At 54.5% G+C, this 14,980-nt stretch overlaps 1 protein-coding gene across 2 annotated transcripts in view; it reads left to right on the plus strand.

Annotated features, from left to right (window-relative positions):
• Nucleotides 1-14,980, plus strand: part of SEPTIN9 (septin 9) — a gene marked incomplete at its 5' end in the record, with an annotated part of 119,701 nt that overhangs the window by 93,126 nt on the left and 11,595 nt on the right. For both annotated transcript variants that reach the window (XM_080356268.1, XM_080356269.1), the window contains one exon: nt 14,034-14,225. In XM_080356268.1, the coding sequence (XP_080212394.1) occupies nt 14,034-14,225 (192 nt within the window). The remainder of the gene's footprint in view (nt 1-14,033; nt 14,226-14,980) is intronic.

The raw sequence follows: 14,980 nt of genomic DNA on the forward strand, positions 1-14,980 counted from the left end.
GCGTCACTTTGGACTCTTCCTCTGCATTGCTGCTCTCAGTCTCGACTTGGCTTACTAATCTATGCAAAAGCCCAATTGCAGCAGGGACCGTCCTTTTCTGGTGGCCTGGCAGGAGCGCCCAGGGCTGGCTCCCTGCAGTGTGGATCTTGTGCTGTTATCAGGGCTGCTCCTGATAAGAGCAGAGCAGGGATTTCCCCATGGGGGTGGCCTGGACCTTGTCAAAATGACACCAGGAGGAGCTCACCAGGCCTCCTGGCAGCAGCAGGCTTGAAGACCACAAGTCTGAATTCACCCTGTGCCCCTCTGAGTGTTAGGATGTGATCGCCCTGAGGCTGATGGAGGTGCTACCATCTCCCAGATCTGACCCCAGCAGATAGGGGCTGAGGGCGACTCGCTTATGGTGCAAGAGCTGCAGGGAAGCAACGAATTTCTCTCCACCCCCCATCCTCCTGACCTTTTCCCATCAAAATACAAAGCACTATTATTCGTGGAAAAGCACCTCCATCAGAGGAGACAGCTGGCGCTGCAAGCAGCTTGCTGGGGATGGGTTGCTATTAATTAAGCTGCAGGAGACAGCCTGGCAGCTTGAATGGAGTTTTCCTTCTTTTCAAGGTTAGGGTGCCCTAAATTCTTTCTTCTTTACCTCCAAAGGGAATTTATAGTTTTAAAGGGGGAAGCACACAAAGGATAGAGAAAGGCTCTTTATGCACAGCTTGTGCAGACATGGATCCATCGCACTGCTGGCGATGAGCGTGTGTGTGCTGCAGGGACCCTTAGGACACCCCAGCACACACTTTGCAGCTTGGTTTGTACCGGCTGGATGTTGTGACCCCCAGGGATGTCACTGCCTGGGCAGCACTGGAGCATCCTCTTCCTGCTGCCTGGGCATCTCCCCATCTAGAGGAGCGATGCTACTTTGAGGTGAAATAGTGTTATAAACAACTTCAGCAAGTTTGCTTGAGCTGTGGGGTGACATAGGCAGCCAGGTTTTTCACTCCACACCATTTCTCCTTGCAAAAGTGATTTATTTTTACCAAACCCATCCTCTGCCCCTGCTGTTGAGTCCACTAGGACTGTGCTGCTGGTGGTGAGAAGCAGAGGCAGTGATGGAGCAGTGCTGGACCCCTGCGAGGTGCCCCTTGGCATGCAAGACCAACGGAGGGTCCGTCTGTCGTCTCCTCTCTCTGCAGGGCAGGATACGGGGGTTTGGTGGAGTGGGGCTCTGGGATGCTGCTGCGGTGATGTGCAGAGGGTTTTGCTTTACCTTTTTGAGGGTAACTTGTCTGTTGTAATAGTCTGGCAGGGGGTGTCTGGGGAGGTGATCTTGAGGAGGGATGAGGATTATTCCCAAAGAAAAAGCAGCAGCCGAAGGGGCAAAGTGCTTTTCCTCTGGCAGGGCTGAGCTGTGTCATCTGCAGAACTCTGCTGGTGACTCTGGAGCTGCAGCATTTCGATGGCAAGGCAGACCAGTCCCTGCTGAGCAAAACCTGTGCTCCGAGCTGCAGCGGGGGGGAATTGCATGGAAGATGCTGCGTGTGCTTTACGTCTGTCCGAACCAGCATGTCAGTGGCCAAACCGGTGCCCCCTGCAAGGGGGAGGGACGTTGGGAGGAATGGGGGTTTTTCTTGCTTTTTCTAAATATTTGTGACCCTGGAGTGTCTTCCTAGCACAGCCCATTCCCTTCTGCAGAATGATGAATTGCTCAAGCACAGCAAGGAGCCTCCTGCCCTCCCTACTAAAGCGAGCAGATGCCACGGATCCCCTAGAAAAGAAATGTGCCGGAGGAAGGGATGTGGCTGCAGGGGCACTGCTGGGTGTGATGCTGGGAAGCGAGGCACGGCCTCCCTGGGGAGCGGGATGTGACGCTGGGAAGCGAGGCACGGCCGCCCCGGAGAGCGGGTGACTCACGCCAAGGACACAGTGCCAGCTGCGCACGCTGGCCCTTGGCAGTGTGTGAAATAATTCCTTCCTTCCTTCCCTCCTGGAGAATGGGAGCAGGCTGGAGGTGTCCAGCTGGAGGAGCCCCCAGTTTTTGGTGCGATGGGAGCGGTCCATCAGCCCAGGGAGCAGACGCTGCTCCTGGTGCTGTGTGTAACATGGGCTCAGCAGCCCGGCCGTGGTTCAGTGATGCTGGCAGGCTCTGCTGCCTGCTCCTGGCCAAGGCATGGAGGGGTTGTCCCAAAAGCAGGGCTCTTTACCCACTGTGCAAGCAGCTGAGTATACACACAGAGTCAGGGTATCATTTTATTCTGATATCACGCAACATCAGGTGCTAGGTGATAAAACCACAAAGCTAGCACACCTTCTTCACAATATTTATATCATTTATACTTTCAGTTTTGATTAGTACCTCCCCAGGTTTTCTACCCCATTTCCAGAACTGGTTATTAAATTACACGGGATTACACAATAATTTTCTTGTACTTCGCATACTCATGGGTTAGGGTCTACACTCACACAGGGGTCTTTGCACCTGCGGGTGTGATTTTTAGTATTTTAATAAACTTACAATGAGCAAAATTCATCTAAAGGACACATTATCTGATGGTAACTGCTGACAGGATTCATTCTTAGAATTGGTAACCACTACAGAGGGGTCGATGGTGGTTGCTCCCTGTGCTGGTTCAGGGTGTCCCTGCCTGCAGGACCCCAAGATGCTCCTGGCAGCACCTGCATCCCATGGTACCTGCTGCTCCTCTGCTGTCTCCATCTAGGGAGACTCAGACCACCAAATAACTCATTGTATGAAGGAACTAGTGTGATACCTGCAGAGATGTGTCTCTGATATGGAGAAGCTGCTTATTGTCAAAAGCCAGGTGGCTTGAAAGTAAAAAACACAGCATCTTCTTTAGACTTGGAAGTCCAGAAGGGAGAAAACATTGTTGTCCCATAGGTCTTGACCATTACAGACCTTCTGGACTGTTACCCTGCACGTTCAGAAGGGACCACAGTGGCTACCTGCTGGAGCCCATCCTGAGTGGTAACATCCCCAGACCTGCAGCCAGGCCCTTAGAAAAGCATTTCCATTGGTTTTAGATGTTCCTGGTAACGGAGGATCCTTTCTGCTCCTGCTGGAAGTGATGGTGTGTCTTTCAGTGTTAGAAATTAAATTTTGGTTTTCTGATCTGCAAGCCCACGTCCTTTTCTTGGTCATGCTGCCTTCCACTGAGCTTGCTAGTGCTTTTCCAAGGTCTTTGGATGTGCTTTTCCTTTTGCTGTTTATTGATCTGAGATTATAAATATAGCTGGCAGGATTTCCAGCTGTCTGTCAGAGTTATTGGGGACTTGCAGGTGGTCAGCATTGCTACGCTATTAAAACAATGAAAATAATTTACTTAGCCCTAACACTGCACTTTTGACTGAGGGTTTGAGCGGTACAAATTGGAAATGTCTCTTCAGCATTCCTACAAGAACAACCGTCCTCCTCATGCTCCCTGCGCTCAAGGGATTTGATGTTTCCTTAGTGTTTGGCAGCTTGGAGAAACCATTGCTGGAGATCTGCTTCTCCCACTGCCTCCCAAGTTTTCCTGAGCATCCAGGACCACCCATGGGCCACCCATGGACCATCTTCTCCACTGACCCCTACCAGCTACTCACATGGGACTTGTTCCCCCTGCCTTGTGCAGTGTGGCTGTGACGTGGGGACCCACTTTCACCTGAAAAGGTGTCAGATAAAGTGAGTATGGATAGGGGTGCATGAGTGTAAGGCAGGCAGGAAACTTCCATGTTATTTTTGGTAAGCTGCAAACCCAAGAACTGAATCTGTAGTTGGTTCAAATCCCTTGGTATGACTTGCAACAGCAAGACATCATCGCTAGAATTGCTTGTAACTCTGTTCATTGTTTTTTTTTTAAGGAGAAGAACAACGACTTTCTGATTTTAGAACTCTGAATGGGGGATTTGGATGCAATTCTTGGCTCTGTTGTACATTTTCTGCCTGACCCTGGGCAAGTTGCTTAATCCTTGTGTTCATCTACACCATAGGTATAGGGAAACATGCAATGGGAGAAGTACAGCAGGGCCCTGCTCTCCTTTCAGAAATGGAAGATGCTCCTATAATAACAAATCCCAGAGGTGGCTGTTTGTCACCCTACGAGTGCCTTCCCTGTGCAAACAGTCCCAAAGGTACCCGAGAGCCTTCACGAGGACCAGCACGGTTACCAAAGCCCCGTGTACTTATTTGCTTTGAGGCCAAGGATACACTTTGTTGACCTTCTGAGCTGCTCACTCTCCCACCTCAGGTTGTTTCTGGGAAGGATGAGATATGGGTTGAAACAAAATATTTTCTACAAATTAATCTGAAAAACAAGTTGCACGCAGTGGGAGCTCCCGTCCTGCTTCAAATGTCTTTGCAAAGCTTCTGCTTCAAATGTCTTTGCAGAGCTTCAGGGGGAACTTTTCTACAGGTTGTATTTTTTCCTCCTCACAGGGAAGACTAAAACACATCTGTGGTTTCAATATGAAAAAATAACACAGAGGAGCGAGGCGTCGGTTCACGTGGCTGAGCACCCTGTGTTTACCTCTCTGCTGCTAGTCTTGCTTTGGGCAAGTGAACCCTGTGCTGGGTGCTTAACACCCTCATGCTGTTACAGATGTGGATATTTAACGACAGGGTTATTAAGAGTGGACCCCCTTTTCAAAGCCCATGTGCACCCAGGATCATCCCTTAGTCCTCGTGCAAGCACAGCACCTGAGCGAGCGCGGCAGAGCGCTGCCGAGCCAGGCTGAGCTGCTTTGTGACTCTGCTCCTGCCTTTTTCCAGCTAACGCAAGGCTGGAGTGAGTTGCACAGAGATGCAGCTGCTACTTGGGCATGCCCAGTGTGGCATCTAGCATTGGATTTTCCCGGAGATTAGGGAGATTAAAACACTAATGCCCATTGATAGGGGTTAAGGCTTTATTAAGTCATAAAAAATGGTGTAATCCAGCAGAAAGCTACACGCAGCTGCAGCGTAAGCAGATTGAGGCTGGGTTTCCTGCATGGGTGCTGGGGTGGAGGTTTCTCGGAAATTGATATTTGTGGCACTTGCTGAAGGGGGGGACGCGAGTCTCGCCCCACTGAGCACCCATCGTGTCCTGGGCAGCCCATGCCAGCCTTGTGGGGCATCGCGGGGGGGTGCTGCCAGCCTGGTGTGTGGCAGCTGCGCTGGGTGGAGGACAAGCCGCTGCCCCGGAGAGGGAGAAGGAAGGTGACAGCCACGTGAGAGCCGTGGTGGCAGAGCTGTGGTGTTGGTGGCCCGAGCTGGGTTTGTCTCTGGAGCAGGAGTCTGACAGTGGTTGGTGATGCTGCTAGCAGGTCAAAAAGAATGGACAAGCACTAGCCCATGGCTTGTGGGCTGTGCATGGGAAATGGAGTCCTTTGGGTATTGAGGACTGCAAATGTGTGAATCCTTCTTAACCCTTTTGTCATCTGCAGGCCTTTCTCTGGGAATGCAGATCTTGTGAGAACTGCAGGGAGCTGAGGGGAAAAATACCCCAAACACAGAACAGGTCAAAGTAACGTCTGAAAGAGGCAGGTTGATTTTGCCCCTTCTGCTCCTTGCCCTGCAGCCTGGGTTGTGCAGACCATGTTGGGTTCTCTGCGCCTGCTGTGTGGCTTTGCCCAGCACCAAGGGGCTTCGACCGACACCAGGACCTGCTGAGACCTCTCACTGCCGGTGAGATGTGGGCCAGTGGTGCAGCCCACCTGCCTGGCCCTGTGCACATCACTGCATCCCTGGTGGGGCCCTTCTTTCTGCTGTTGGAAGAGAGGCAATGGTGAAGCTCTGGTAACCAAGAGATAAGGCAGGAAGGGCTTGTGGAGACAGATAGTATCTTTATTCAGCTTAATTGTCATGATTTTAAAAGCAGACAAGCCGGTGGGTGTAGGCTGCTGTCTCAAACCTGGCGGATGTGAGATGCAGCCCAGGGGTTTTCGAACAGCTGCAGAGTGAAGTGAGCCCACGGTCAGCAGCGTTAACACATGCCGGAGACTGGTTTTGGTCTCTGCTGGGAGAGTTTCAGGATATTTGAAAGCAGAAGAGCACTGAGAGCCAGAAAGGTTGTATTTAGTGCTGAGGACCGGGTCGTGTCCCTGTCCCTTTGTCCCTGGAGCAGGGGCATGGACAGCGGGGTCTGCTGGGGATGGGGCTGCGCTGGGGCTGCCGAGTTTGCTCCAGCCTCGGTCTTCCCCATGGAAATCCCCAGCACCTACCCCCCTCGCCCATCCCCACCTCCTGCGTGGGGCCGCGAGTGGAGGGATGAGGTGGGACGTGCTGTTGCACATGGTCCCGAGCCCCTTCCCCCTCTAAGCAGCTTCGAGCCGCCCCCTCCTCCCCCGGCCCGGCACCGGCTCGGAGTGGCTGGGGAATGGAAACCGCCCTGGGGCGAAACAAACTTCCCGGGAAGAGGCTCCATCCCCCCGGGCCGGGCTGGAGGGGGAGGAGGGCAATGGGGGAGGAGGAGGCAGGATGATGGGGAGGAGGAGGAGGAAGGGCGATAGGGGAGGAGGCGGAGGGCAGCGCGGGAGGAGGCGGGGAGCCGCCGGTTGCCGGAGCTGCCGCCGCCGCGGGTGAGTCGCCGGTGCCCGGGGGCGGGGGCGCAGCGGAGGGGGAGGCTGATGGAAAGCGGGGGGGACGGTACTTTTTGGGGAGTGAATTGTTCTGGGGGAGAGCCTGAGAGCGCGGGGGGTGGTCCCGCCGGTTCCCACGGCGGGCCCCGCGCACCCGAGCGCAGTGAGAGGTGTCGGGACGGGGGTACCCGGGCGCTGCCGGGGGGGCTCGTCCTGCAGCCCCCGCCCGGCCCCTCCCAGCCCTGCGCCCCACAAGAGGGGCCGTTGTTCGGCGGCCGCCTGGCCGCGATGCCGGCATTGTCCGGGGATGAATAGCGGCTGTGTCCGGGGGGGCACATCCCGCGGGGTCCCGGCGGCCCCGCCCGCGCTGCTGCCGCTGCCCCCCGTGAACGGGCTCTCGGGGCGTCTGGGGCGCAATTGCCCTTTTTTTTTTTAAAAAAAAAAAAAAGGCAACAAAAAAGAAACACTCCCCCAAAACAAAACAAAATTAAAACAAAGGAAAAACCTCAAAATCCCCATAGAAAAAAAACCCCAACCAGCCAAAAAAAAAAGCTAAACTAAAAGCCCCAGGGTGTAAATCCGCCTTGAGCGCTGGTTACTCCCGTTCCCGGGGAGCTGGCAGCCCTGGCGCTGCTGGTCTGCTTTTTCTTGCCGTAGCTGCAGAAGTCAGTGACTCCATGGGGCGTGGGAGGTCAGCGCTGGGTTTGGAGCACGGCGGCTCCGGGCACACGCAGCCGTGCCAGGGCCCTGTGCCGAGGTGCCCTGCGTCCCTCCTGCCCCGCTCTTCGGGCCAGCTGAGTTTGCAGAGCGCTGCCTCTTTGTTTTCAAAGCCTGAAGTTCCGCAGAGAAGCAGCGAGGGGTGAGAGGTGCTTTCTCTTGCCTGGGGGCTGGGAAGACTCTCCACATCACTCCTGTGTGGTCGCCCAGGGTGGGCAGGGACTTTGGAAGGAGTCACCTCCCAGACCCAAGGGGCAATCAGCTTTGTGTGGGTCACACCTGCCTGGCTGCGGGCACCCCAAACCTGGCTGCGAGGAGCAAGGGCTGGGCTGCCACCAGGTGCTTTGCTGCGTGGGGTGGTTCATGGAGTGGGTTTTGCTGGCACTGATGTGCGGGAGAGGTCCCTTGTGACCGGGCTGTCCCCAGGCAGGCAGGGCTGGTCTTGGGGTCACCTCTCGCTCCACCTCCGGGGGAAGCTGCTTACAGAGAGAGGTTCATTGGGGCTGCGTGGCCAGAGTCCTCTGCATACCTTGGGATCAGTTTGCAATATTGGAGCAGGTGAGACTTGAGGTTGTTTATGATCATCCTTTTCCTTTTAAACTTCTCTGGGCAAGCGGGAGAACAGCGTAACAACTCCTTGCAGATCTCTGTAAGTGGTTTAGAGCTGCTGCCTCACGTGGTTGCAGAAATGAGGATGTACGACTGCCGGCCGCACTGCAAGGGCACATGTCTGGGACTGGGCAGGGTGGCAGTCACAGTATCACAGTATCACAGTATGTTTGGGATTAGTCGGCCTCATGCCGTACCTGGGGGGCACCAGGGCGGCACAGGGGCTCACACCTGAGCTCACAGGCAGCAGTTTGCGAGCGCTTGAGGTTGTGTCCAGGCAGTGGTTTGACCTTTGGGGTGAGCTCCGTGTCCCAGCCCAGAAACACCCATGACTGGAGCCTGCAGCAGCCAGAGGGTTAAGCCAGGAAAGGAAGCAGTAACAGGGAATCCTGGAGCATCCCTCTCTTGTAAATGAAAGAATGATCCGGGGTGAGCTGCAGAGGACATTTCCGGAGCAGGGAGGGGGAAGCGTGTGGTGAGCAGGGACGGAAGCGTGAGCGGGGGACATCTCGACCTCCTCCACAGCTGCGTGTGCTGTGTGTCCATGGCTGATGACTGTGGCTTGGCACTGTGGCCCTGCCTGGTCACCTACCGAAGCACTTACTCCAGAGCAGGAATTGCTGGCTTCATTTTTGATCTCTGAAAACAGATTGTGAATGTGAATAAAAGGCTTCAAACCTAGAGCATCTTGTGTGCACAGGAGGTACCTGGCCACCTCTCTGGCAGCTCTTGGGTGGATATGGTCTAATGAAGTGTAGTTAAGCATCCTCTGCTATTTCTAGGTCGTGTCTGTTGGCACCTAGATAAAAGCACAAGCTGAGAAGGGAACAACCAGTTGGTAGGTGGGTCTGGGCTGGTGATCAGCCTGAAACCGTAGCCTGGCGCTGAGGATGTGAGCAGACGGGTTCCAGCTTGGGCCTGGCTCTGCCAGCTGGGCTCAGATGATTGCAGTTGATTAATAGAAATGTTCCTTAGTTACAGTTTGGTGCTGCAGGGTCTGCGGCGGTGGCTCTGTGAGCCAGGCTGAGCTCTCCAGTTTTGGACGGAGCTGTGCCTCGTGTTCCCCGGTACGGCTGAGCAGCTGCGTTCACCTCTTGGCTCGAGAGAGGTTGGTGCTAGTTCGGAGGGTCCATGGAAGTTATGCCCCTCTCTGGGTCTCCTGCAAAATATCCATTCCCTCTTGCTCGAAAGACTCCAAAGCCTTTGAAGTGGTCACCAGCTCAGTGTGCATGGGGGAGAGGCCCTGGAAGCTGAGTGTACTGCAGCCCACCAGTTGACCAAAACCTATAAATTCACTCTTTGATTCTAAAAACATCTCTGTTACACCCTACAGGCATAATTTGGTAAGAATGCCGCTCCCCAAAATTGGACAGTTAGTTGGTCTGCACTGCTCCCTCAAAAACATCTGTGGATGCTCAGCTACCCGGGAAGCGGTTGTGTTTTCACACCCTGATACATCGCTCTTTGCTGCTGTGAATCTTCTCTCTGTGTTTGTGTGAATCTGTCCAACTAATCTGGAAACTTGTGGCCTTTCCAGTCTCTGCTGCATGGAAGGAAGGGGAGTTATCCCCAGCACAGTGTCCTGGTCTTCTGGGTGCTTGGAGCTCTGCAGAATCAGCAAAAGGTTGCAAACACTTGGTACTCCCAGCATCCAGGGGAGGTTTCTATGATTTACCCAACAAGCATTAGCATTTCTTTGGCAATCACGTGTGCGTCTGTATAGCATGGGGATAGTTTGAGTCTGGCGGCAGGAGGCTGGGAGGATGTGACGGGTGGTGGGGACAGAGGTGCAGCCTCCTGGCCACTCTCTGGTGGCTCGTACAGCTGCTGAGTGCTGGGCCCATGACCAGCCCCGCTCCAGGATCAGCTTTGCCCTCCCAAATTGCCAGAATCCTGCTCCCCTGCATCGCCAGAGCAGATAATAGAGCTGCTGGCTCTAGCTGGGAGATGGGGTACGTCAGACATTCCTAGTTCAGCATCTGCAAGGGTTATTCAACATCTGTCTATCTGCAGTGGAAACACAAGTCTCCTACCAGTGCCTTTCCCAACTCCTCCATGAGGACTGCCAGCCCCCGGGTTTGGGGTTTCGGGTGAGCTCACAGCCTGTGTTGCATCCCCAGCCTGCAGCCGACCTGGCTTGCAGCTGCGTAGCATCAGTGCAGCATGTCTAAGCCCTTGGTTTGCTGGCAGCCCCTCACCGGCAGCATTTTGCAAAGCCCCATCCCGCAGCTGCCCGTGCACGGCGTCCAGCTGGCTGGAGGAGCTGGGGGCTCCCCGAGGGTCTCCCCAGGGCTCCCCTCCTCACAGGATGCCTTTTATCTGCTGTTTCACAGATGTTGGGTTTGGCTCGCGTCTGACGTGCTTTAATTACAGCGCAACAGCCTGGAGTCTTTGGCAAAATCAACTTTGGAGCAGCTGTCCTGAGTCAGCCTGGCACCCAGGCTGGAGCTGTGAGTCTGTTACTGCTTGGTGCAGCGCTGTCCTGACGGCCTCAGCATTGCCCGTGCCCACACGGAGAGGGTTTCCTTGGCAGAGGAGGTTTAAATACAGAGTAAGCACATGTTCCTATGTGCCTCGTGTTTATTTAGGGGCATGAGAGCTGCAGGCTCTGGCTCTCTGTCTCCATCAGCAAAGCGAGCAGCCCGCACGCTTCCCCAGCCTCCCTCCCACGAGTGGCCCTGGTGAAGCAATGATGTGCGAGGTCTGATCCTGCTTTTGCCAGGAACTCAGTGGAAATCAGGAGTTTCTGACAGTATTGGGTGTTTGATAAACAGTGCTCTGGAAGGGTCAGCTCAGCTGTGCTGGCACCAAGAGTGCCACAGGTTTAGCACCATCCCCTTAGAGAGCACAACGGGTCAAACAAGTACAGGATCTGCCCTGGGCAGCCATTGTTTCTGCTCTGATTTATTTCTATTTTAGAAAAGTGTCTGCTGGGAGTGCTCCCCACCACCCAGCGCAGCATCCCTGTGTGCCCGGCGTGGTCCTGCGGCTCGGCCGCGTCCTGCCTCTGCTGGCACACAGCCCTCGCAGCCGAGCGGGATGCTGGAGTCCTTGCTAAGAAAAGACCAGCTCAGTGCTGGGAAGCTAAAAAGAACAGTGAAGGTCTGTGGTGCAGCATTTCCCTTAGGAGTCTGCTGGTGCTACTGGGACATTTGTGTCCTTGTGTCCTTGCTATCCTGCAGACACTCCTAGTTGCAATAAATTCATTTGTATTTTATTTTTTTCACAAACAGGAGCCAGGTGCTAGAAGAAAATGTCCTTTAAAGGACTTTTTCCGCACAAGCGAGCCGGAGCAGTGTGGGTCGCGCTGCTGGCGGTGCTGCTTGAGCGCATCCCGGGTGGCAGTGCGCCTGCGTGCTCCATCCACGGTGACAAACGGTGACAAACCGCCGTCTGCCATCGCCCTGCGCTTCCTGTGGCTTTTGTCTTGCTGGGGGCTGGGGAGTCCCAAGCCCTCTTTCTTGCACTGAAGGCAATGTGGCGAGACAGTGGCGAAACAGCACGTAGTGTCTGCTCCCTGTGCTGGGGACAGGTTTGCCTGTATGTCCCCTTGCCCAAGGAGGGCGTCAGCCCCTTCTGCACGCTGCTTGTTAGTGGAGCTTGATAGAGGAGATGCTGGAGATGGCCCTGGCCTTTATCACAAGGGCAGGGTGGCTTTCTGCTCCAGTTGTTTAGTTTCTGTGCATGCTGCTGGACCTTATCTGCACCAGTTTCCAGGCTGCCTGTCCCGCGGGGCCAGCACACTTTGGGCTCTCCCACACGTACAGGCAGTGCCTGCGGGAGTTAAAGCCATTGCATAACCCAGCGCTGCTGCTGGTGGCAGCATATTTTCCATGTGTTTTAGTCTTTTTTTTTTCTAGTGGCATGTAGGGATTTTTTCCACTTTTGCCCTTACTGTTTTGGAAAGGGGTAGTTTGGAGTCTGCGGCAAGACGGTGGGCACGCCGGGTCAGTCGGCTTTGTAAGGGGCAGCGTGTTGCCAGCTGTGCGATAGCCTGAATCCATGTGTGCCCCGGGAGGAGTGTGTTGTACCGTGTGTGTCAGCTACGCCGTGTTTGCTCTCTAGCAGCTCTGTGAGTAACGCTTGTTAGGGAGTAGAACTTCTCTAACATGTTGGCCTGCACAGCCTGGGATTGAGGGTTGGAAAAAAGTATTCAAAGTGACCCAACAGTCTTTGGAATCAGTTCTGGGTTTGCTTTTTATAATTTTTGTATCTTTTTTTCCACTTGGCCTATATTTGAGCACGTGGAAGCGCGCTGTGCTCGCAGGAAATGAGCCTTTCCGCCCTGCACACCCCGGCAGCCTGCGCTCTGACGCTGCTCCCGCGGCTCCTGCCCGTCACCGGAGGAGAAGGAGTGATGGGTTTGTGTTTGAGGAGCCCCTTTGGACCAGCCACGCTCCTACAGACAAATCCCTTTGGAGGGAGGGAGAGAAAAACAGGCAACACCACATCAAAGGCCAGAAATAAGAGTGGGGTGAAGAGTTGAGCTGAAAGCCATACTCTTGTTTGAGGGAATGAGGATGAGGACTTTGCAATAAGTCCTTTGCAGATAATAATGTTGTTGTTGTTGTTGTTATTATTATTAATAATAATAGTAAATAAATGCTGCAAAGAGCTTAAATAAAATGCCTCCTTAGGCTGGTGGTTGCAGTGACCTGAGCATCGATCAGCAGCAGCAGCCTGGGGCAGGGCGGGGGGTGCTCTCAGGAGTGCGTTTTCCTAAAACCTCCCTTTCCATGTCTGCATCAGAGGAGCTTTCTGTGTGTGGCTGATACCTCCAGGAGCTTGCAAGGACCAAGCTGTGCGTGTCCTGCCTTCAGGATATTGGAGCTTGCAAGGACCAAGCTGTGCATGTCCTGCCTTCAGGATATTGGAGCTTGCAAGGACCAAGCTGTGCATGTCCTGCCTTCAGGATACTGGAGCTTGCAAGGACCAAGCTGTGCATGTCCTGGCTTCAGGATACTGGAGCTTGCAAGGACCAAGCTGTGCATGTCCTGCCTTCAGGATATTGGAGCTTGCAAGGACCAGGCTGTGCGTGTCCTGCCTTCAGGATATTGGAGCTTGCAAGGACCAGGCTGTGCGTGTCCTGCCTTCAGGATATTTGCTGTGTCAGCTGCGGCTGATGTGGCACAGCTGGGACAGGATGGGAGCAGATTGCATTGCCCGGGAGCGCATCGGGGCAGTTTGTCCTTCCCTGCAGCAGATGCTCCGGCCTAGGGGAGCGGGTAGTTCCCCAGTTTTTATTATGAAGGTGGTAAATGAGGCAGTTAGTTGTCTGCTTGCTTCTCCTGAAGGGTTTTGCTAACCTGGAGCTGTCTCGCAGGGGAGATGAGTGTCCTGTCTCTATAGGGAAGCTGGAGGGTTTGAGTTCCTCGGTCAGAGATTGGCAGAATTAGAGCAGGATCATGAAAGCTTTGTGGTTGTGCGGGTGTTGTCTGACATGACTTGTTTTGATGCAGGTGCGTTGGTTTTTGGTTTTTCAGTGAGAAGTGAACTGGGGCCAGCAGCCTCTGCATTTTATCAGCTGGAGCTGAGGAGGGCACGTGTCGGTAGATAGACGCTGAGGGCTTTTCTGTGTCTGCAAAGCCATCCAGTTTCCCGAAACGTGGCCACAAGGCGTTCCCACCAGCAGTGTGCATAGCGCTGTAATTACAGTGGTACGGAGGAGCGGGCGGGCTGCGTAGGTCTGCAAGCTTCTAACGGCAGCGCCTGGGCATGGGGCCGTGTTGCTAAAAGCCTTCATCACTCACTAAACTCCTGGACTTGTGCCAAGGGATTTTCTCAGTGCTGGGTCCTGCTCTGTGATGGCAGATCGGCTGCTGGTAGGACCTGGTGTGCGGTGGCTGCCGCAGGCTGTCTGTCCCACCCTGTAGCAGCATCGCTTTGCTGCGGTGGGCTTGGTGATGTGGGCAGGGATGGTGAAAGTTAAGGAGAGGAATCCCAAATTTGACATAATTACAGCAAAGGGAGATCCCATGTGCCTCCTTCCTCTTAACCTCCCAGTTCCTTGAGTCCTCTCTTGCTGGTGTTAGCAGCAGAGATGCGGCATGTGCTTTATTCCCGCTTTGGATGCAACAGGCAGCTCCTTTCATTCCGTGCCAGGAGCAGCATCCCGGCACTGCCTGCCACCCCTGACCACGCTCTCTTTGCCTCCGCAGGTCCAGAGGCAGTTCCCAGCCACGCACCCGGCATGACGGACGCTCCGCGGGATGCCGGCCCCAAGCAGGCGGCACCGACGCGGCCGGAGAAACCGGCTGCAGACTTCGGCTACGTGGGGATAGACGCCATCCTGGAGCAGATGAGACGGAAAGCCATGAAGCAGGGGTTCGAGTTCAACATCATGGTCGTGGGTGAGTTCTCCCCCCAGCACCAGCTGCCCGCAACGTGCTTGGCGAGTTGTTTTTGTTCTTCTGTGGTGATGTTTGTCCTCTCTGAAGTGTCAGTGTTGGGGTCTCTGCCTTAGGAGTCAGCAAATCCTGCTCCCAGGGAGCTGGCTTGAATTCAGCTGTTGTTAAAGTCAGTGATGTGATGTGGTCTGTGGTCCCGCGCATCTTCCTGCATCTTGGGGTGCGTTACCCATAGGCACATCGTGGAGGGGAACACCTCGAGGGGTGTCGGGACTCACCGAAGCCTTGCAGAGCTCTGCCTGTTTCATTTGGATATTTTCATACACAAATTGATCTATGGGGAGGGCTTCCTGGGCTGATAAATCGTTGCAAACCCAGTCACTGCAGAACCAGTTCTTGCAAGGTTTTTTAACAAACCCACCTCTTTTCTGCCAGTGGAGCAGCACTCCCAGGGCAGAGGGGTCACGACACTGATCCTGAGAGTCTGCAAGCAAGATTGCTTGAGCCGAGCCCACATTTCCCTGCCAGAAGCAGCACCCATCCCTCCACGAGCAGGCTGTACCACAGCAGCTCCTTGGCTTTCTGCTTTGCAGATGTCAAGGGATGTTCAGGAAAGGGCCCGGCTTTGCCTTGGCAGCACTGTGTGTGGTATGAAAGCCTGTGCTGCAGCGCGGCTGGAAAACATTGTTCTTCCCTTGGCAGGCTCTTGGCTGACTGTTTACAGGCTGGGGAACTCGTGGCAGCATAAACAAGCTGAG

The sequence above is a fragment of the Nesoenas mayeri genome (assembly GCF_963082525.1).
Source record: "Nesoenas mayeri genome assembly, chromosome: 19".
Lineage (NCBI taxonomy): Eukaryota > Metazoa > Chordata > Aves > Columbiformes > Columbidae > Nesoenas > Nesoenas mayeri.